We start from the raw sequence: 24,435 nt of genomic DNA, 5'->3' as shown, positions 1-24,435 counted from the left end.
AGACAAGACGAATGAAGTCATATCGATGTTCATCGTCCGTTACGATATTATATGAATCTACTAAGAAGTGAAGTTTAGAAAAAAAGAAGGAATTGTTGTGAATTTTCTCCAACCCAATTTAAAAAAATCAACTGAAAAATAAATAAATAAAATTCAATCATTCAAATCAAATTCACTCAATTAAATCAAATAAAATTCAACCATTCTAAAAACTACCTCCAACTATTTTTCACGGAGAGCGATTGAAGTTAAGGAGAGAAGAAAAGGTTGTTGTGGATTTGGTTCTTCAAATGAAAGTACAGTCATTTTCATCCAATGATGTCTAAACACACATTCAGTTCAAATTTTGTTGATGCAATCAAAACGTTTTTATGCTTCATCACAAAAGAAACGAATTTGTTGCTCTCATAGTGTTCTTCTCGAATTTTAAGCGATTTTTTCTACTCTCAGTTCTTTTCACCTTTACGTACATATATATCCCATCCTTATCTCCATCTCTTCTCGATCATCTTCCTGAGCCGATATCCTATCCGAATTTGCGGAAAATATCCACGATCTAATTGCATTACCATTCGTGTAGAGGATTGGCAGCTACCTGTCCAGGATTCGATCTAGTGATTAGTAACTTCTCCGCAACATATCCACTTATCAAGAAGAGCTAAACCCCGCGCAACGGTAGAACTAAAACCAATAAAGGATAAAAGGATAAGGTGTCTGCCAAAAATCAATCCACTTGGAATGCACCACCAGAACGTTCACTTCAATTCAGAATCGTCTGAGGTTTACGAACGTGTAACTGACTTGCGGGGGCTGGCCGAAGTGTCAAGACAGTGTCCCAAACAAGTCTGGTACCAATTTATCGACCCCAGAGGGATGAAAAGATACAAAAAAAAGATTGGTTATATGAAAAGATTGGTTGGTACTAGAGCGGAACCTCCGATTCACCATGCTGCCGCCATAGCGGAACCTACTACGTTAAATCGCGCCTCTATAGTTGTATCCGTAAAAAAATAGCTGACTTTTAAGCAGTAATTACCAGATGTGTGATCTCCAAATCCTACTGCGATGTCGAATAGTGAATTCTTATCAGTAGAAATTTGCAGCGGGTGATGGAGGATTTCAACTTCTCAGCATTATAATGATTTAAGATGGCGGAAATTCTTTTTAAGAATCGTTTCGACCAGGTGAGTACAGAAAAGAAACAAATTTGTTGCTAAAGTCAGAGTGAGAGGTTTAGAGCCAGAAGAATATATTTTATGACTATTTGAAAAAATTTACGATGATTAGTTTGTTTGTGTCTAAAAGATCATCAGTACCTGCGTTTTTCGGGATTTTTCCCTTCAGATGTGAATTTTATAGCTTAAATCGTATACTAAACTACCAAAACTTTATTCTTAAGGAAACTAGGTAATTGGTCTCGCTAAAACGAGGGCCTTTACGAGAAAACGCTCCCAGCAGAAGAAGAAATCTTTGTTCACCACAGTAAGATCAAGAGAGACCTCGAATCGGCATCAGGTACCACAAGTATTCTAGCTGCAATCCGTACGAATCAGTGTGTAGTCGCTGGTTGTCCAAAAAGCTTGCGGGAACATCGAAATCCGTTCATATACGAGGATTCGTAACACTGGACCGATCAAGGACGTAATTAGCTCATTTAGGTTGGGCGATACGGCGATACGCAACGGCTATAGATCAATCGCATAGCTCAATTAATCAGCAATGAAGCCCTCAATATGATGGAGATGGAACAGATAGCCGTCCAAGTGAGGAGAGATGAAGAATCTTCGGTTCTTGGTAAGCTGTCTTCGTCCAGAAAAAATAAAGGGTCGATGTCGTCACGCTTAACATTTTAAATATTTTCCTAGGGATTTTTATCCTTAATCCCGGAGGTACATACTATTCCACTTTACTCCTGGGTAAGTAGCAGATTACTGCTACATAATTCGCGGGAGCCTTAAAATTTTAAAAGTGGAGACTTCAGAAAAAATTTTCTCTACTATGCACCATTTATTTACTTTCGATTTAATAGAATTTCCCGACCAAAAAAAAAGCTCAGATTCTGTGTACATTCTTAATTCTGAAAGATCCTTAATTTTAATTCTATCTCCTTTAATTCCCGCTCCACTTTCCCGTCATCACAACTTCTTCCTTCTTCTAATCCACACCCATTCTTCGGAACGATGCAATATCGTTTTCTTTGATTTTGAAAAGTGTGACCATCAAATGAGATGTTCCATAAAATGCTCCCCATTAATTCGTTAAAAAAAAATACTTAGTCTGGCAACTGGATCAAAACTGTTGCTAATTAGGCTTAATGCACTGGATCTAGCCTCCATTTCTACAACAACTTTAAGAGCGACTTGACCGGTTCTATTTCTTCACACATCAAGCATCATCCTTCCTCAGAACCACAGAAAGACCCCACACACACAAAAGAGTGGATACGAAGAATTGGTTCAACTCAACAATGCAGCTGCAACCACCTCTATAAACACAAAAAAACGAAAACCACGAAAAATAAAGAATAAATGTAAGCAATTTTCTGAAGAAGTCGTTTTTAAGAGGATGCGAACCGAAAACCGGAGGTAAGTGCATCAGAAGGAGGTTTGAGGCCTGTGAGGTCTCGTGAAAAGATTGCTTTTGAACTTCCAATACACGAAATCAAAGAATCAGTGATGAGGTGGAATTAGTAGGCTAGAAATGATTCAAATACAGGTCTTTAACTACTTTTTAAAATTATTTTAAATTATCAAATTATTTAATTATTAATTTAAATTTTTAAAATAATCTTTTAACACGTCCCTCCATTTCGCCAACCCGAAAATAGGAAGTCTAACGGAAACGTAACGCGAAGTGCTAATTTTTTTCAATCTTTTTTCAAATTTTTAATGTTGAAATTTTTGAACGTGTACAAACATAGGCTAGTACCGGTGTAGCGAAAACACAGATTGACATTTCTCACTTGTTTTTCTGGATAATGTGAGGCGATAGCATCTTCTTATGCCCAAAAACTTGCCAGTAACCCCACCTAATGAGAGATGCCATCGTCCGAAAATTTTGTGGTTGACTGTAGAAAAGTGCTACCAAACGGTGAACTCGCAGTGTTTTATAAAATAAAAAATAAATAAATAAATAATATATATAATATGCATATAAAGTATTATATATTATATATTGTATTCTAAATAAAAGGCGACGGTACTTTCATAGTTCAATTCACATTCGAAAAATGGAATACAACTCATATATTATGAATCTACATAGCAATTTCATTTCGGAGAAACTTATGGATTGAGATATTGTGGTCAAACTACACTGCTCATAAAACTAAAGCGATAGAAACAGAAATAGCGCAGACGTGGGCACAGCAACCAGTTTCCGGTCAACAAAAAGTCCTCGTAGGACTGCCTCATCGCACGGTTGTCACGTTTTGATGTAAGCACGCATATGTGGTCATATCCATTCGTTTTATGGATTTCATGGCTTATACAAGACTCTCTTCCCGATAAATCGGGATGTATCAAATAATTGCAAGGATCCATTTAAATATTAGATTTCATCCCTTTTGAAATATTGAAAACCAGCTTCTGATCAAAAAAGCGCAATTGATTTTCCTTGAGATTTTTCTTTAATTTGATTTGGTTTTCTGATTTCTTGTATTTTCTCTCTTCAAAAACTATGATAAAAAAACAACAACAAAAGAACTAAACTAAAAAAAAAACAAAAACTTGCACTAAAAAAATTCTATCGTCGAAAAATCAGCTCCACTTTTCTTTTAACAGATGATTTTTGAATAAACCTTGAAGGATAGAGAATTACGTTGATCAATCCGTCCATTCGGGATTGCTACGCCTACGCGTCCGACTTCAATTCAGAATCATTCGTGTGTGCAGCTCTCACGATGACTTTCAAGGTCAGCCGATGTATCAAAGTCAGCGTTTTTATCCCTCCAGACAAGTCTGATACCAGTTTGTCGATCCTGGGACGATGAAATGTTTGACTGGTCGGTTTCGGATCGTCGATTGTGCAGTGGCAACCGAACCTCGTGCAGACAACGCTATAACCGGGCCTGAATGTACCCTATAATTCCTAAATTTTGAGGAATCTCCAATGGATTTGGTGAAATTTCACTTCTTGACTCGGTGCGTGGATACGTATATGTAGATAGTTTTTCTTAAAATAAGTGATAAATTGTGTTTTCACACATTTTTGAAAGTGACATATGTCTACTAGAAATCACCAGATTTCGTTCCAGTACATTTTTAGCTACTTCAAACGTTTACTTTATCTAACTGCTAACTATGGATGTTAAATAAACAAATAATACTAACAGTAAATAAAATATTCCTGTTGAAAAGAAATAGGGAGAAGAAAGAGTTTATGAAACGTACAGCGAAACAAAAATGTAGAGCTTATTCTCGGTATGCATAGTTTTCCCTTCAATTTTACGATTAAAGGAAAACAGTGTCATTTTCATTTCGAATAGAACAGTCAGCGTTAGGATCATTAAGAGTAGCAAAAATTTTGGCTAAAATCATCATCGATCGTTCTTGTAAATAATAAATACAAAAAAGATAAATAAAAATAAATACAAAAAGGCGGACACAGTGACTGCTTATGCTCATTTAAATAGGCACCGATAAAAACGTTGAGTTATTTCGAAAGAAACACTCAGTACCGTCACCTTATTAATTAATTTTTTTAAGTTAATGTTAAGTTTATTTAACTAAGGTTTTGTTGATAAATGATAAATAATCGATTTCCATGAATAAGAGTCTTTGCTAGAGAAATCGATCATAGATGCTAAATCCATGAGGGAATCACAAGAAAAAATACCACTAAAACTAAAAGAATGTTACTAAAAAATCTTTTCTTATCAAATTCAACTATGTGAAATCAAGTCGAATTGTTAGGGAGTTGGTTGAATTGTTTTCAGGTTTTTTCAATATTTTTTTTGTATTTTTAAGAGCTTCTATTTTACATATTATTTACATATTATTTATTATTACTCATTTTATAGAGGTTATAGGAACACAGTTCCTATAACCCAATGCGCTTTCGTAGGAGGGGAAGTCCGTCAGGGGGAGTAGGAATCTCAACGGTGTTACTTTTAACTCTGAATATCTGTTTTGAAGATTCAGAGAAGATATAAAACTGTTTCTTTGTTCAATCTTTCTATCGTAATGACACCATGAATCAATCGGTGATAGAAAGAGAATGTGACTGAACGGAAAACAGGAAATGAAAAGGAAACATGGTTAGGAAACAAATTCAAGCGAAAATCTCTTGAACAAAGAAAAAAAAAATTCAGGTAATTCAAGCAGCAAGCAGAACTCCCTCAACAGCCATTCATATGTGGTGAAAAATTCTGAATGACCAATGCAAGGTGATGGTCATTGCGGTTGTGTTACGCCCAATCGTATACGACGATAGCCACGCCCGCAACTCATTACGGAAATAGCTGGATATTCGGATGAAGACACCCGATTAAGGACTTTATGTTACACCATTACATGCTTCTGATAAGCGAAATAGTCAATTAGCCGGACTGAGGTCTTTCGATCTGTTCAATGTCTGAATTTCTAACGAGTTGTTTTTTTTTGGCTTAAAAGTTTCATTTTCGAAAAAGTCAGTCTTTTAGAGCTCGATTTTCCTCTAGTCAATTTGGTTTTTCTGTCATTGTTTGGGTTATTGGGTGAGAAAAGAAATTCTTTTCGAAAAATTAGTAACCCTTAAGAGGTAAACACTTTAAAATTCTTTAAAGTTCTGGCTAAAGCTCAAGAAAATCAATTAAAAACTGCGTTTCAACATGCCAAGATTCAAAGACAGTCGAACATGGGCAATACCTTAAAGTCCACTTCCGGCTGAGTGTTGTACCTCGTTTCCCTGGTTGGTCGTATAGACATTACGCTATGAATCGCATGGACATGCCTTGTACATTGTCAGGAGAAACGATTAGCGATGCTTTTAGGTGCTACTGCAATTTTTCTGCAAAATTACTCCACAAGCTTGAGGACTTGGATTGAATTTTTGAATTTGAAATCTGAATCATTGGAATGGAGCGAGAGAATGGGAAAAAGAAAACAACGATCAGTGAGTCAAACAGCTTTGTTTTTATTTTCTGCAAAATGCGACTTTTACTTGGCCAAAGTGGGTTAAAATACTTCAGGAACATGATAATCTCCATGCAATTATTCGGTTCCTGTAAAATTTCTTGGTATTTTTTTTTCGGCGGAAGAATTTCTTTTTATCACAACTGCCAAAAAAAGTGCTTTTAATCTATTCGATTTTCACATGCATTAAGAACGGCGCCGTGCCTGTTTGCAAAAATCATTTTTTATTTAGATAATTGAATTTTTAAGATCAACCTTTCTTTTGAATAAAATTCGACATTGAGACTTTGTAAAACTAAGAAAAAAAAAACCAAAAAACAAACTATAAGGGCTAAAACAGAAGTTTTTAGCAAAGAGCAAAAAACTTTTTAAAAACAAAATGACGGTAATTTCCGCACCAACTGAAGATGTTTGGTTCTAGGTTAGACCATTTATGAATATCTGAGTTAGTCAATTATGCGATCGTTGATCTTCGATGTTGTTATTAGTTTTGTAAGGGTTTTGTATCTATCTACATATATGTATATACAAAAATGGTCACATCTTTGAACTTTATAAATCAGCATGTTCTGCAGGTAGTCCTCTTAGTTTTGTTTGTTTTTCCATACTGATTTTCTGGCAGCTAACTTCAAAGAACTGTACTGTCCACAGTGAAGACACTGAAGGAGTGTATCTAGGTGCATAAACCGATGTTTCTGTGTTATTGAAATACATATAAATGTATATAAATTAATAAATTAAATAAAATAAATAAATATAAATGTATATAAATTAATAAATTATACCTCTTTAAACTTTTGCCTCTTACATGGAAAGATTGAATAAATCAATTAATTATATTAATTATGAATTATTATATTTTATATAGGTATATTAACTATTCAGGCTAGGCTGATGAACTGGATAAAAGATCGTCGATGAGATAAGAGTTCAGGTGCTAGCGGGGCAAGAGATTAGAATGCGCGAATCGAGTCCGATTGCGTGAAATGTCGAGAGCGCATAGCAGTGAACTTGCTGCTGAACTTGATTTTGACTACACGCATAGCTATTACGTACCGCAGCGCACGCGACGACAAATTTTATTGCCGAAAAGGCTAATAAAAAGCTGGATCACAGCACTGGATATGCACTTAGAAGAGGAATCCTAGCGTGACGAACCTGAGGACAAACATACGAAAATAACAGGCACTCGTGACAAAATAGCATCCATTAATTATTACTAACTTTTCATTTTGCACATTTTATTGTTTATTATTCATCTTAGCCCTAATTTGATCAAACATCCTCTTCAAGCATGCCATTCCTCCTTTTTTCTTCTCTCTCTCTCTCTTTCCTCCTCCTCCTCCTCCTTTCTACTTTGTACTTCTTCACTGTGATTCCCAAGGGAAATATTTGGGAATTGTGAGCCCTCTCAGCGTAATACTCGATGGTGAGTTCGGACAAAAAAAAGAATTGTCATTAGATTTTTTTTCGCGCTTTTACAAAGAAAAATAATCTTTGGTTTGAAGAAAAGTTCCGTCTTCATATTGCCATCCGCATCCTACAATTCTCCCAACTGTTTATAATCGACTCATCCAAATATGTATTAACGATATGTGTAAGTCAATCTTAGCGGAAACGAGTAATTTTTAACGAAGGCATCAAATCAGGTTCACGAAGATATGCTTTGTTTCTTAGAACAGAAAATCTGTAGCAGGGGTAGAGCACTACGTGGATGTTTGAACCCCGTAATTACTCGGTCTGGCTATTAAAGGCATCACCCAAGAATTTGAGGTTGTACGGATTTCAGGTGGAGTATTCGTATACGGGATCGTAGATTAGTGAGAGAAGGGTGATTCCCTTCATTTCTTCCCAATTGTCGTAAAAAACGGTCCGGAAGATGCGGCGCGCGCTCGGGGCTGGCGCGCTCCAGTCGAACTCATTGTAGAAATTAGCGCGCCAGCTCGCTCGAAGCCCTTTCGTGTGGGCCGTTTTTTACGGAAATTAGGAAGAAATGGACAGAATCACCCCCCTCTCCATAATCTGCTATGCCGTATATGAACACTTCTCCTGAAATCCTTCAAAATGTAACAAAACGAAAACACGACGTTTCTCTGGCTGTGAGTATTTGTCACTTATTCCTTTTCAGTTCTCTTCCATCTTTCTCTTTCGTCTTTTTCCCTCGAAAGTTGCGATTCCTTTTTTTCACTTCAATTCACTGCAAAGAATTGGAATAAAAGAGTAATTTTTAACCAAAAAAAATTATTCAAAAGCCTTCAAAACTAGCATTCACAGACTATCGCGCAGTGCTCTTAGCCACTTTCGAAGAACATACAAAGATTTTCCATCAGATGCTTTTTTCTATCATTGAATTTTTATCGTAGAATGAGGTTCCCGAGCTTCTAATCTGAGCTGATCCAAGCCGTGATCTGCATGCACTCGCTTTGGTGATGTATACATGTCTTTTGTAATAAGAATTACTAAAAATTTACAAAGAAAGTACTCGAATACAAACATCCGGTTTTTTTTTGAAATGTTAGTAAAATTTACTAGTAAAATTTCAGGATGAAGAACTTTTAATATTAGTCAATGAATAAGTGACAAGCATCTTGACACTCAACGTTTTTCTTTCCTACCATAATTCGCTCCTATCCTAGAGTTTCAACGCGGTTCCCATAAATTCGAGGCCGATTCACTTTTCTCCGAACAGATGATCCGCGAGCATCAGATTTGAATAGATTTGTACGGCTACAGTGAACCTCCGATGCGAAAGGGCATGAAGTGCGAGGCGTCCTGAATAGAGTGTATGGATCATCACCTCGGCGATTTCGGACATTTACAACATTTCGGATCGGAGAGAGCGCCGAGGGAACTTTCACACGAGACATTTGAAATACGGAAGCAGGCTATGTAAATGATACGGCGTGCACAGACTTGGGATAAACTTTTCTTTTCTTTCTACTCTTTTCTTTTAATTATTGAAAATATGAGTACTCGCTTTCATCTCACTTTAAAGGTATCACTCCACGAATCTGAGGTGGTACGGATTTCAGGTGGAGTATTCCTTAGATTAAGGAGAGAGGGGGGGTGATTCCGTCCATTTCTTCCTAATTGCCGTAAAAAACTGTCCGGAAGATGTGGCTTCAGGCGCACTATTTTCTACAAGCGAATTATCTACAAGGAGTTCGACTGGAGCGCTCCAACCTTGTGCGGCGTCGCATCTTCCGGGCCATTTTTTACGGCAGTTAGGAAGAAATGGAAGGAATCACCCCCTTTCTATAGTCTCCCATCCCGTATACGAATATTCCACCTGAAATCTGCACCACTTCAAATTTGTGGGATGATGCCTTTAGGTCAATAATATTTGAATTTTCAACGGGTTCAGACAATAAATTTCGAACAACGGGTGTTTGCAGCATTTTTTCCCCATTCCTGTCAAGACCAACCGATTTCGCTTAGTAAATGTGCCATATTAATTTTTATCAATCCATTGTCACTATCACAGCTATTTATTTTTCTCGCAGTCATTATCACAGTCCAATTTCTCTCAGCGCTTCAGTAACGTGAGCTGAAATCTATGTAGTTCCATTCATTTAGTAAACGTTATTGTTTTTATCCTCTCCATATCATGATTAGTCGCCCGGTAACACAAAACCCTTTGTCGAGGGGAACCACCCCAGGAATCTGAGGTGGTACGGATTTCAGGTGGAGTATTCGTATACGGAATAGTAGATTATGAAGAGGGGGTGATTTCGTCTGTTTCTTCCTAATTGCCGTAAAAAACGGCGCGGAAGATGCGGCGCGTGCACAAGGCTGGCGCGCTCCAATCGAACTCCTTGTAGAAAATAGCGCGCCGGAACGCCCGAAGCCGTATCTTCTGGGTTGTTTTCTACAAACGGCAATTAGGAAGAAATGAACAGAATCACCCTTTTCTCAATAGTCTACGATCCCGTATACGAAAACTCCACCGGGAATCCGTACCACTCCAGATTGGTGGAGTGATGCCTTTAAAACATAAATTAATGTGCTATGCTATCACAGAATCCATGTGAATCAATGCTCGCATGCTTAGAATCGTTTTCTCTCGGAGATTGACGGCTGAAACCGTAGAAATGCTGGTAATAAAAATATGATATGAAAAAATAAATATGACATAACTCGTATGAAGAACATTATCTCGTCTGAAAGTGGTGGTTGATTCACTTTAATTCGTACATTGTTGGAATATTCATCAACTAGAAGATAAAATGATAAAAGATGAGGTGTCTGGCGTTAATCAACCCGCTTGGGATGCGCCACCATGTTCACTTCAATTCAGAATCGTTTGAAGTTCACGAATGAATAATTGGCCTACATAATGCCTTGCGGAGGCTATCCGATGTGTCAAGTCAGTGTTTTTATCCTCCCAGACAAGTCTGGTACCAATCTATCGACCCCGAAGGGATAAAAGGATTTGTGAGCGCTAGAGCGGATTCGAACCTCCGATCGACCGCGCAGGCAGTGGAACCCCCTACCGACTGCTCTACACCTCTGCAAATAAAGTGTAAAGTAAAGTGTCTGGCGTTAATTATTCCGCTCAGGATTGTTCACTTCATTTCAGAATTCCCCCTGTTCACTGCAAAACACCTGTACCATGATTTTCGGTGGTAGCCGATGTATCTGTGATTTCTTCTCAAACACAAGTTTGGTACCAATTCCTTGACCCCAGATGGGTCACGGATGTAGGAATGAAGGGTTTGGTTGGCACTAGGGTGGAATCGATTATTTCAACCGACCATACTGCAGCGACAGCGGGACCTCTTACTGACTGCACTACACCGTCTAAAGTTCTAAATATCAATACAAGACTATATACAGATTATAGGATATAAAATTTAACCGTACTACTTTTCGATTTTAGCTGATCAACTGTCAGCTGACTGATGGTTATCTGATAAAATGCGTTCAATCGCTTCCTATAGCTCACGATAAAAATCTGAATAGAAAAACTACTGTGAAAACTTTCAACCACTCACATCTCCCCAATGATGCCAAAGAAAATGCAGATGTAAAACACTTGATGCAAACCATTTTCTCCGTGGCCGGATGTGGCGAAGTTGGAAAGAGGCTTGAAGCCGTCTTAGAGCCACCCAGACCTTTTGCCCGACCGGGATCGAAAAATTGATACCAGGCCTGTCTGGTAGGATAAAAACATTAACTTTTATCGGTTGGCGCCCGTTGACCATTGTCAAGGTTTCTATCCATCCCTTTAGTGAGGGAGATCCGAGGGTCTAGACTGCATACACATACGTAAACCTCTATCGATCCCGAAATAAGGTCGGCTTGGTTCGAAAGCATCTCAGATGGATTTAACAACACCATTTATTCTATCCTTTAATCGCCTTAGCGAACAGTCATCTGGAAGTAGACAGAGACGTTGAAAATCCTAAAAAAAACTCAGTCATTCCATACAACTCCATCTGGTTCTTTAATACCGACATGTCATAAGAGTGATAAAGTAATAAAGCTTCTTTTGACACAGATGATCTATTAATGGAGATCTTTTTTTCTGCTCGACAAATCGGAACATTTTTGTTGTTTCCGACTTTGCTGCGAAGCCGAAACCTGGTAGCAATTCATTCCTACCTTTAGACACATTAGAAGCATGGAATCAAGAGAATCTCTAGCTTATCGGTACATATGGAGGATACGGAACCGTAACTCCCATACCAACGACGGTTATTCTGTATTCCGTTCCATATTTTCTTCATTTCACTAACTCTACTATGAGTGTATGAAACGAGTATATCAACTTTATTACCATCATTGGCAAAAGCCCAAAATTAAATGCTTAGGTAATGTATGTAAATGGGTTCTTAGCAAAAATGTGGCGTAGTATCCTAAGATTAGTTTGAACCCTTAACTAGCACTAGTATGGAACATAAAATAAATCTCAATGACACAATAAGCTTCAAAGTTCTGTTCAAATTAGAAAAAAACCCATTTAGGTACATTACCTCCTAAATAAGGCGCAACTTCTGCGAAGATGCAAAATTGCTCACGAGGTTCTCGGCGAAATTCTCAAACAACAAACTGAAAACATTGAAATCAGAGGCTTCAACGTTCAAGCGTTTATGAAAAATTGGTTCTACCTTCTACTGAAGCATTCTCATTGCTTGTGATGGATTAATTCGTTGGAAACGGATCTTGTAAACCCTACTTAGGTGCGGTAGAGTGTATTAGGACAGGTAAAACAACCTCAGCATTATGTATTCGAACAAACTCTCCAAGCTGTAATGTTAGCAGAGTTCAAGTGTAGGAAAAAAAACAATATTTGGGATTTTTGCCTGTTTTCATATCCATTTATTTATTCATTTATCTGCGAGAAATGATTTGCACAGAGATGGTATGGGACCAAAAAATGGGACACTGCCAATTTGTCACTTGGAAATTTTTCAGCAGTTTTTGTGACTGTAAGTGTTTATTTTCACCATTTAATAATGTTATGACATTTTTACACGTTTGTAAAGGTACACAAATTTCTGAGATTTCTATTTCAGACGCTTTCGCGGATTTCTACATACTTGGTATTATTGCATCAACAAGAGCAAAGATCCAACTGATCTATTTTCATCTACTTTTGAATCATTTCTGTCTGCTCGGAATTAGTATCTATACATGGGAGTAAACAGTTGTTAATTTTGTAAATAACAAATGTTAATTTCGTAAATATTCTGCAGTATTTCAGAGTGTTGCCACGGTATGTTGTGCATAACAGAGCGCAGTGAATGATCTTGTTTTTCTTCTCTAGAAGAATTGTCACTCATCAGCTGCTTTTGACCGCTTCATTTACAAAAAACTGTAAGCATTTCACAGGTTTTCATTTAGATTTTCCACCCAATTCGAAATTTTGTGTACAGCAACACATAGATATGGTAAAACATAACTCAGACCTTGATCATCTGAAATTTCCATCTTTCAATGTGAATTCTAGTGTGGTACGCATTGAATTACATTTCCCACATAGAAATTTGGAAGGAAAAATGACCCTAGAAAATTTCAAGAAAAATCTGCACAAGGATAATCTTTCGGAAAAAAACCATAAGAGCTGAGCATAGACCCCATGAAAAGTCGACAATCCCCAGATAATACCATCACCATTCTGTGTCCCTTAAATAATGAATGGATTGGAAAGGAAAAATTACTATGAATATGACGAATAGTTGCCTAGAATTTTATACTGTTTATATTTATTATTATAGTGTTGTTATTTATTGTTTGTTACTCACTTTTTTGTCATATTTTATAATAATTTGATTGTTCTTTGGTTGAGGGTTAATATTGTTTGAAAGAGCTCGTCATGTCCTACAATACTGTGTTAATTGTTTTTTGAATAAATTAGTTTTAGTTCTACTCTTTTCGAAATTATTTCCCAACCTAGATTGGAAGCCAAGAGGGAAACTTAGTACTTTCGACACCTACTTTCGTTCACTTTTCATAGAGGCCAAAAAGTTGTTGCAGCCGCTCGGAACATTTGCGACGTGTACGGAGAAGGTGACAATCTTTAGAGATTGTTTAGGAATTTAGAAGTGTCACTTTTGTGCCAAGGTATAGTGAGCCTCATTTCGAAGGCGATTTTCTCTGCTGTTTCTGTTTTCCAAACTCTCAATTTTTGGACAAATCTCATCGAGTGAACATGGATGCAGAGTAGTCTTTTCATCGCAGTTTATTTTTTTGGCCAACTCACTACATGTTTGGTGATCGTCCTCCTTCAGAATTGCCTTGAGATGCTCCCGGGCGAATTCAGAAGGTCTTCCGGTGCAAAGCGTGCCGTGGAGGTTAGAGTCACCTTTTTTGAACCTGCCCGCAATCCATTACTGTGCAGTAGTTACTCCTATGATAGCATCTCCGTACAGGTCGCAAATCTATCTGGCGGATGCGGCAGCCTTTCGATCTCGATGAAAACCGAAGAAAAGTAGGTGTCGAAGGTGCTGATTCTGCCTCTGGCTATTTCTAAAAGTAAAAAAATAGCAAAAAAAAATTCACAAAACCTTCATTACTTTGGTACTGCAGAACAAAAATACATCTTTGAAATAATATGAACATTTCATCCAAGAGGTAGCAAAACATAACAAAATAAAATATAATATTATAAATGAAAGTGCGAAATTATTCCCCAACCTAATATCACATAGTTTTCATTGAACTCTTTCAAAGAATATGCCTAGTTTTGAAATATATTTTCCATTTTTTGAATTTTTCCTAAAGAATACTGCTCAGCTTCAGACACCATTCTTCAAGAAGTTTACAGGTACTGTATGACTCGTAAAAAGTCATGCTTTGGAGAAGTTACAAAAATCTAGAAAAAAAATCCCGGAACTTAATGGGATTTGTCTGGATTCCTTGGTCCTACGGTAAAGAAAACTATCATATTTTCGCACCATATTTTAACTGTAATTAGCTTCTACTCTTCTTGTTTACGCTTTGCAAATTATTAGTCACTGCTTCTTTCAAAGATATTGGAGAGTGGGAAATACAATAGAATAGACTACATTGTGATTCGTGCGTTGAAAACTCTCGCGTTCTACTTCGTATGATTCTCGGTAACGAAACTTTTAGGCATTTCACGGAAAGATTCTCCTTCTCTGAAACTTTTCGCGCACGCCGCGTTACGAATGTTTTATTATCGAAAAAGTCTCATCACTGACAGGACTGCTGGATCGCTGTCGCTACTATGCCGCCGGCATACCCTAGCGTCTAAGTCTCTAACGTTCCTACGTATCTTCCATCTTCTGTACCGTTATGACTTGTTACAACCACAATAATTTCGCTTCGCAGTACCGCTTTCCTAATTTCGATACTCGTAATTTCTTAACAATCTATTCGTTTCCATGCCTTCTTCAGAGGTTTCCGCAAAATTCTTAGATATTTTTCTTACAATTGTTGGGACAGGTTTCAATGTGGATATTACTTTTAGAGATGGACTTGGGCTCATGGCCATACATGATATTTGGGATAGCTACAATCCTTACAGTACCATTATATTTACTAATATTGTTAGCAATTCTATGGAAATCAAAAATGACACCGCTCTACGTACTCACAGTATCACAGGTAGCATGTAAAAATTACCATCATATCATTTGGAATGTTAAGTTAAATATAAAAAGTCTGAGAACAATTTTTTTCCTCTGTACGTAGATTGCAAACGCATTAGTGTGGCTAAAATGACAGGTACCTTGAAGTTGCAGCCGTCCTCCCTCATCTAGGTTTGTTAAGGGCATCACCCCACGAATCTGGAATGGTACGGATTTCCGATAGAGTATTCGTATACGGGATCGTAGATTATGGGAGGGAGGGTGATTCCGTCCATTTCTTCCTAATTGCCGTAGAAAACGGCCCGGAAGTTACGGCTTCGAGCGTCCCGGAGCACTATTTTCCATAAGGAGTTCGATTGGAGCGCGCCAGCTGTGTGCGACACCGGTTCTTCTGGGCCGTTTTTTTCGGCAATTAGAAAGAAATGGACGGAGTCACACCCCTCTCCGTAATCTACTATCCCATATACGAATACTCCACCTGAAATCCGCACCACCTCAGATTCGTGGTATGCTCGGCTTGTAAGGGGAGCGTAGGTATAAAGAAGGCGCAGAACAAAAATATTGCAGATTTTTTTTTCCGAAACCATTGTGTTCCTTCTATATATCCATAAAATTTCTTTTAAGATGCAAATGTATAAAACTCATCTATACTGAATCAATCAAATATTTCAAAAAATATCATGCTATATAATAACGCGAGTGTGTGTGTGTGTGTGTGTGTGTGTGTGTGTGTGTGTGTGTGTGTGTGTGTGTGTGTGTGTGTGTGTGTGTGTGTGTGTGTGTGTGTGTGTGTTTGTCTGTGTGTCACGGAAATACTCCATAATGATGCAAAACTCTGCGCCGGTGAGGTGCCTAACCACCGCCATGCACCTGATAGGCGAGCACTCTACCTTTTCACCATTGTCCAAAAATGGGCGAAAATGTATGTTGGCTTTGATAAGGCAAGTTAGTTTCTCTCGTATGTTAGTGAGGGTAAATAAACTTTTATGTTAATGTATACTTCCAAATTTGCTAGCTTTCATGCTGTATAATAAAATAAATAATATAATATGCTGTATAATAACGGGCTCATTCTGGCACGTGTGTGCATCTCTGTATTTGTGTGTCTTGCTCAAGAAATTCCAAAAAGAGAGGGAGACGAATACTATGGGGTCGGTTTGGTGTACTGGAACCTCAACGCGGTAAAACTGGGTGAGACGGATAATACGGCGTCGAGTTCGTGCCCGGAGCCAGACAGCTGTAAAATGGGGTGAGACGGGTCCTACTGGGTTGAAATGGTGCGTCGGTGCCAGAAAGCTATAGAGTGGGGAGGGATGGGTTCCACTGCGTCGTTTTGGTGCGCGGGAGCCGCGGTAGAATGGGTTTCTATGGTCCTTTTGCATATCTATTTCCCAGCATGTCTCCTAATGCTGCTAACATCCTTGAAAAAGAGGAAACACACGTGCGAACGGCTGATCAAATACAACACAATGTAGCCAACAGTTTACGTGACGTAGAACGTTATTCCTGTCACTACGATAGTGATATTCACGGCATTTCATGTTAGCACATCATTCTTGGCTAACAGTTGAGAATGGAGGAAACTCATAATTCGAATAATGTTTCCAAATCGTGGAGGTGTGAGAGAAACATAGATGTAAAATTAATAGCTGGATAGCTTCCCAAATATAAAATTGAGCGTTTAGAGAAAAATCATAAAATCTTTCATCTATGCTTAAATTTTTTTTAAATTGAAGAAAGCGTTGATAGGAGAAAGCAATTATAGTTTTCCAAAAATATGTAGTCGCTACTGTTATTTCTGTTATTTCTTATTGATCGGTGAAGGCGAGCGAAGCGAATACCAAAATAAGCCTGAAGTCCGGCTTTAGCCGGACGTTCAGAATGGTAGTTAGAATAGTTAAATAGCATAATTAGAATTTTGTTGCAAGTTTTCTATCACATACATATATTTATATGTGTACATTAAAGGCTGTAGCAGACATCGTTTTTCTACTTCTCTACAACTTCTTCACTATTTTCCGTGTGTTTGGACTAGGAAACGATTTCTACTGGGAAAATCGCGACGTCCTACTCAATGCTTCGTTTCTAATCATGTATTATATGCTCTATCTTAGATGTTTTGGTATCACGTTAATTTCCACACAGAGATACATCACTGTGCGCCTATGCGGAACAATGATCGAAATGGTAAGAATTTGTATAATTCAAGAGAAAAGTATCATTTTATACTTTTACCTAATATTAATGGACTATTTTAAGATAATGATGGAAACTCCTTTATTCGCTTTCGTGATGCTGCATTGGTTTATACCTTTGCTGATTACTGCACCACTTACCAAATCCTTTGGTGGTATTACGTATGAGTCCAGGGAAACTATGGAAGTGATTGTCCCACAAAGCTCATTAGCGGTATGGACGTTTCTTTCGCGAACAACTTTTTATTGGAGAGATACGAAAGAAACCGAAAAAAAATCTAACGAATAAGATGTATAAGAATAAGATAAATAAGAACACAAGAAAATAAGATTTCAAATGATGTTGTGCATCGGACAAAGCACAAAAGCTGGTTCAAAACAAAATCAGACTGATGCAATTCGTGACGTTGAGTAGAAACAAACATGTACATGCAGTAATTAGCAATATATTACTTCGAAAGATGGGAATATTTTTTATAAAGGGCCATATACACATGAGTACAAGGATACCACCTTAATATTGAAGTATTTTCATGGTTTAGTGGTCGTTTGTTACAGTACATGCTATCTGGGTCCATATAGTTGTTCAATGGTAATGCAAAACTTCATATCCGCTTATTCTTAGATAAAACTGTGGAAAAAGTGAAATATTAGAGACTGGAAGGGCCAATGAATCATAGGCTTTTGCAGCAATGAACAACGGTAACAATGTGCTCCGGTTATTAGAAGCAGGTGTCCTCATAAAGTCAAAAAATAGTGTTTTGTCCACGTTTGCGTCGAGGTTAAGTGAGACAAAGTTGAAGCATTTCTTTTTCGATGTTACTGATAGTAAACAAATATTCTTCTTCCCTTTTCTTCGAGTCGAGAACTAAATGGTGGGTGACCATTCTGAATCAACTAAAAATCTCTGCTTTATTGAGTTCAAAGACAGTCTATCGTCCATCCACAAATAAATACGGTAAAGGGTGGGTTTCACCAATATGAGCGCGATCGAGCTCATATTTTCCCTGGTTATCCAGAAAAGGAGCGTGAGGAACCGTCGTATTCGCACCGTTCTCTCCTACAAGACTTTTTTCAACGCTCCAGAGTTTATCGAGAGCAGGCACACTCGCCACGTCTCTCGACGAGTGGACAATTAAAAGACTGCTGATGCTGTTTATCCTGACAGAACCGTTCCTCATTTTGTTTTCCTGGATAACTACAGAGATTTGGGCGCGACTCCTCTCACACTTGCGAACTATATTCTTAATCCTATCTATTCGCTGAGAGATACCAATACTCCCGATTTCGTGGTGCTTTAACCTATTACAGAAATGTATTCTCCAGTGAGAAAATAAACCTTCCGCGTTTTTTCTTCAGCTCGCCAACATGATTTCGATGGTCTCTGTTATCGTATTATTCTTTATTTGCGTATTCTGCTATATTTCCGTCATTAACTATATCCTACGGAGCAGATACGCAGCTAGCATGTACGTGTAATCAATCTTCTTATATATAACAGTTTAAGTGTTCAGAACAGAAGAGTTTCATATTCCTTCGCCAAAACTACCCGACGATTATTTCCAGGTTAGCGTTAGGCAGACGCTAAAATTAGAAAAAAATCAATTGGAGTAGAAATCCCACAGGCAGGTGTTTGAACCACAAGAGTTGTTCTTCTATTCATGTAGTACTACTTAAGCGTACGAACTTTCTTCGAATTTTATTGGCGCGAAGCGCTTTAAGATGACGGTCTTGATAAGAAGAGTCAGAGGCTGCTTCAAAGTTCAGAGAAGCCAACTGCATGGGGTCCTAATACCGTTATCACACTTCGATCATTCTCCTAACAATGAACATCTGGTCAATCGTTGATTGACCAGAGCGAAAATATTTCAGCGAATTTGCGCTTACATCATCATTTCCCTAAATATTCATTTTTTTTTTAAATGTAGACCAGAACCTTCAACTCCGTCAGTCATTTTCTGCTGAGCGAGGTGTATAACGGTTGCGAGATGTGCATCACCTTATGAGCAGGCAGCGGTTGCTGGTAAAAATGACTGCGAAGTTGAAGGTTCTGGTTTACAGGTTCTGGTTTGTAGCGAAGTGTTGAAACATTTCTCACAGATTGGCAATGTTACCTGACCAACAAGACCGTTGGCAGTGTTGAGTACAGTCGAACACATCTTTATCTTGCCGGTATCCTATAGTAGTAGAGACGTTCCTCCGGTTATTGTTCTGCCGCGCCTTTTCGAACTCCTTCACTCTTGACGTCCATTCGCTTTTACGATCAGGTCTCAGGTAAGCATGCAACTTCTTCCTCAGATGTCACGTACAGAATTGTATGTTTAGGGAAGAAGTCGACGTAATCCACTATATTCTTAGTCCGTAATCCAATATTAGTTGATACCTACTGACACTTCTGCATGCATTTATCGTCTTTCAGAGCAGCCAAGTCGAGTTTCGGCTAGTGTTGAACTCCGCGACTCCTTTTCCGGAACGGTGTTATCAAGCTGAGAAGAAGATGGGTGGTGTTTGGAATCAGCTCTGGATGTTCGGATTTTCTAACAAACGAAGGTTCTTTGTCGGAACGTTATCGAGCTGAAGTTTAAGAGTTTGCGCTGCTCTTCCGGTATTAAAGAAGTCCCATAGCACGTAAGCTGATTGTCGATGATTCCTCTTGAACATGGAGCCAATGATAAAGTTTGCCTGCTTACAAAGAACCAGTTGCTTTTTGTCGTCCGTTGTTTGCTTTGCTAGACACATCACTTCTTACACCGCTTTCCACACGTACATCAGACGGTTGTTCGTCTCCATCTTTGCACCTGTACCAATTGTGAACATCAACACATTGACATCGTCATAAAAAGCGTCCCTCTTATAGCTCTTAGCGGTTTCAGGTGCATGAGCACTTACTATCCAGAGTTTGGGTTCTCTGCGATCCGGCAGTCGCACGTAGGCGAATCATGACAGTGTTGATCCAAACTGCTTCACCACCACAGCTATTGTGCAGCCTCCTACTTTCCTTTCATTTGCATCGGTGCGATAGATGCTATTGTTATCGACACTGGGGCATAGCATGTATCTGATGTTGCGTGTATCTTGCAGTGCAGCAAGCGATTCATGCAAACGTCAGAGTAGTCTGGACAGAGCTACTTGTTGGAGTTAACTCGATAGCTACTGATAAATCAAGAAGAAGATGTGTGTGCTGTTGAGTACTCCAAGCTGTCGTAGGGTGTTCGATCTGTCAGAGTACGGACTCTGGCAGTGCACTGGACGAGAGCACTTTTTTGCCATATTTGGGAAACTCACAAACACTAACAGCAGCGCTATATATCTTGTGCACTTCCAATGCATATTTTCAGGTGCCTGACTGGATTTAGTGAAAACAGAGTCACACTGTACGAGTACCCCTCAGGCTTGTATGCGCCACCGCATGCAAGTCCAATTATATGATACGATCGGTTAATGAGCGAACGAAGCCGTAGTATTTAGGAGAATTAAAGGCTCATGTACGTGCACTATAGGTCTATAAACTTCTTCCGAACGTTTGAAAGGTACACGTGTAACTTGAGGTTTACTAGCAGACGATGAATTTATCTATGTTTCTGAGAAACAATAATAAAAATCCCATAAGCAATTATCCACAAAATAAATCTTTTGTTTCCAATCCTTTATTTACTCCAACTATGCTGATTTCAGAAAAAAACGACATGAAATTCGACTTAGTATCCAGTTCGCTGGTTTGATGATCGCCTTCCTTTTTTTTTTTGTTTACAGTGTCGGTCAATACGTTTTCAACCACACGAGACAGGTAAGACTTCATTTTTAACGACATTATCACTGAAATGTGAATATACTCAACTCAATATAATCAACTTTGAACCAGTTTTTCGTTTTCTGCTCTAAACGGTACTTGACGTATTTGACATAATCTTCATGCTTATACTATATAACCGCTTGATACGAATGACCACATCCTCGCCTTGGTGTATCGCCGTTGAGCACAGCTTGATAAAACTTCACGATTTTCAGCAAGAGCTACCATAAAGTCGTTCCTTTCAACGGTATTTCATATCCTGCATAACCTGATGTCTCGTCTAAATTGCCTGCGCACACCAAGTGCCCTCAGGTTCCCTTCCAACACTTTCTTCGCTCCAAAACTTTTTGGCCAAGTTCTTTAAACTTGAAAACGGTGGATTCTTTAGAACATGTAGGAAGGTCGCCTGATGGTCTCTTCATAAAGTTACTGAAGAAACGGACATGATTTTCTGTGGCCACTTTCGACAACGGTACCAGTTAGCGATGCTTTCTACGGGCCGGTCCCTTACATTCAAGTCCGCGCAAAAATCTTCATTATGGCTTATCATATACCAAAAGTAGTCAACGTCATATAAGTCTTCTGCTCTCTCTCGTCGTCGGCAGCTTTCTTTCCATGCAATCGACTTTCGCAACATCTGTGGACGGTGCTGCCTAAGTCTCCGATCGGTACATCATGGTGGGGCGAGTAACGTATAGGTAGACCGACAGCTTGCTTTCGCAGGCGATGAAAGTAGAACACACATAGTTCCCCAAGGAGTCGAATGTGGAGCAGGCCTGAGCGCATCTTTCCTTCATATCTCCCTCGTAGCTGCCATTGCTTTGCAGCATACACCCCAGAAAACAGAACTCATTTGCTAACTTGGCAAGCAGGAGAGTCAATTTTCTTGATACTCCATCAGCGCGAAGCACGTTAAAAAGACGACCCCAAGAGATCAGGAAAGACAAAAGGTAAGTCAGGAAAAACTTTAACCACCGCCCCCATACTTCGATCACTCTCAGGAAGAAGAAAACTTGGTCAGTCCTTTATCAGCCAAGAGGAAGGCTGCCTTGTTCGTCTCGCCTTTTCTTCGCGATGGGTCGTCGACTCATATCAAATGGATGATCATCGTCATTTCACAAATTCCAGATGGAGGAATTGCCTCCAACATTTCTAATTTGTTGTCTCCACCAAACTTTGCTTTTTCCATTATCTGGATACAGAAAAAAGAAAACCTAAATGTTTCCTGTTGATGGAAACTGCATATTTGTGAGATAGATCGGATGTTCGTTTCGTCTATTCTTTGTTTTTTGTGTACAGAGTCTTGTTCAGATCGCCCTCCTCTATGAGTGGAGACAACTGAATCCTTTAATGAACTGCTTTTTGTCATGTATTCAGCCGTGGATGTGTCTATTTTTCAACAACGACATCAGAGGCAAATTGCTTAGAATTCTCGGATATCGGCGAAGTGAAGTGGTACAGTCTACAATGTTTTTCTTCATTTTACGAATATCCTTATTTTTATTTAGAAGCAAACCAGTTTTGTCATGCCAGTCACTTCGCACACTTCAAGGAAATGAGAAAGGAAAATGGAAAAGAGCATTTCGTGCGAAGCATAATGCAATAAAGGATTCAATGTTTGTAGACTTAATCGATCACAGCATGCTCAAATTAAAAGACTTTCAATGCCTGTAAGCTAATGTAGCGCTGGTAGTAAGAGGTTCCGTTTTGACTACACGATTGTCCGGTGGTTCTGAGCTGTCTCATCTAAAAATTTCGTAGGTTACAAGTTGATAAATTTCTACCACATTGCTTGAAAGAATAAAAACCATGACTTGACACATGGGCTAACCGCTGTAAGTAATTGTACAGGCAAACGCGTGTTCATGAATCTCAGCGACTCCGAAGTGCACTCAAACCTCGTTGGAGCGTTCCAAACAGATTGATACTCCGAACCCTACTCTTTGTCAACACACCCCAACATCTGGACTACCGCTGGCATTGCTTCTCTACATATCTTTTATATTTTCTCAGAGTCCTCCAAATCCTTTATTAAAAGCCTTGATGAATCAACAGCATGAGACTCCAGGTACTTGATGTAGTACACCAACTGAATTACAAAAGAAATTAGATAAAAAAAACATCACGAATTATCGTGTGGAGATCGCCTTCTTTCTTACTACTTCGTTGTGATCTTTAACGGCTTCATGGGTCTTGGTCAGAAGAAAAATATCCAAAGTCTTGTCCTCTAGTGTCCTCAAAGATAATTTGCAGAACTCGAAAACTCCACCCGAGATGTCTCGTTTATGGATATGAGACATCCGCAAAAAGGTTTGAAAAGACACATTAGCGCATTAAGCATAAAGCACTCCTTTCTATCTCCTCCTAAAACACTTATTTCGATCTCGTCATATCTTTGCGGTAAGTGGAGCGCAGTGCAAATGCACGGTTGGTGATTAAAACCTACGTGAGCCAACCAGAGTTGTTAATTTTGGATCGATAAATTGGGACCACACTTAGACAAAGTGGCTCACTATGAGGTGGCCTAATGCAGGAATATTGCTTCTCACGAGTTCCCAGCACCTAAATTTCCGCAGAATTAGATCACTGAAACAACTCGATACTTGGTGTCCTCAGCTCTACAGTGCAAGACATTTGTTGTTTACGTGTCAAACTCCGAAATGTTAGGAAAAATAGAAATAGAATCTGGTAATTATGCGTAGCTTTCATCCAAGATCTCTAAATACATAGAATAGATGTTTTACAGCGATGGGAAAATTGTAGTGTGGCACAGTAAAGATTCGTTAAGATTGCCCGATACTGAGAAAAAAGAAAGCTCGGTAGTTCAGTTTTGCCTGTCCCCCAGACATGCAAAACAGGGAGGGAATAATTTTGCCTCAAGCCTAACCAATCGATGCAGAAACTAAGGATTTGAACAATATGGCTATGAAACGAAGTTTGTAGAAAAACTGTAAGTTTAGAAATGCTGATCTGCCATCAAATTTACCGTTTATTCGCGTTATTTTTCTCTCACGCACAGAGGCAGGATCAGCTAAAGAATTGAATTGTTGAGTTCTTCTCCGTCCCCTGTAGGCTGCAGCCTAATCATTGCTATTTAGAAATCTACAACACTAAGAAGAGAGCTTTCGATTACTGATGCTCTTCCAGTTCCTGTTGCGAATCCTGCTCCGAAATTACACTCTCCTGTCGGGTTGTTCACAAAAAGAAGAGTGATGGTTCAGTTCTTTCAACGATGACAAGAATAATTTCGGCAGCATTAGTTACCTCCTCTGATCACT

At 38.7% G+C, this 24,435-nt stretch overlaps 1 protein-coding gene across 2 annotated transcripts; it reads left to right on the top strand.

Annotated features, from left to right (window-relative positions):
* Window positions 1-13,858: 13,858 nt before the first annotated feature.
* Window positions 13,859-22,716, top strand: RB195_003299 (uncharacterized protein; the record flags this gene model as incomplete). Of its 2 annotated transcripts, none has more annotated exons than XM_064200894.1 (8): window positions 13,859-13,909; window positions 13,988-14,046; window positions 17,284-17,356; window positions 17,429-17,578; window positions 19,784-19,914; window positions 21,040-21,151; window positions 22,469-22,612; window positions 22,666-22,716. In XM_064200894.1, the coding sequence occupies 8 exons, from the start codon at window positions 13,859-13,861 to the stop codon at window positions 22,714-22,716; spliced, it is 771 nt and encodes a 256-aa protein (XP_064056775.1). The 2 variants fall into 2 exon arrangements, with proteins under 2 accessions (XP_064056775.1, XP_064056776.1); XM_064200895.1 differs by lacking the exons at window positions 13,859-13,909; window positions 13,988-14,046 and adding exons at window positions 19,632-19,638; window positions 20,844-20,849 and having other exon boundaries at window positions 17,335-17,356; window positions 17,429-17,519.
* Window positions 22,717-24,435: the final 1,719 nt, after the last annotated feature.

The sequence above is a fragment of the Necator americanus genome, chromosome IV (genome assembly GCF_031761385.1).
Source record: "Necator americanus strain Aroian chromosome IV, whole genome shotgun sequence".
Lineage (NCBI taxonomy): Eukaryota > Metazoa > Nematoda > Chromadorea > Rhabditida > Ancylostomatidae > Necator > Necator americanus.
This window is presented reverse-complemented; position numbering and strand designations above follow the sequence as displayed.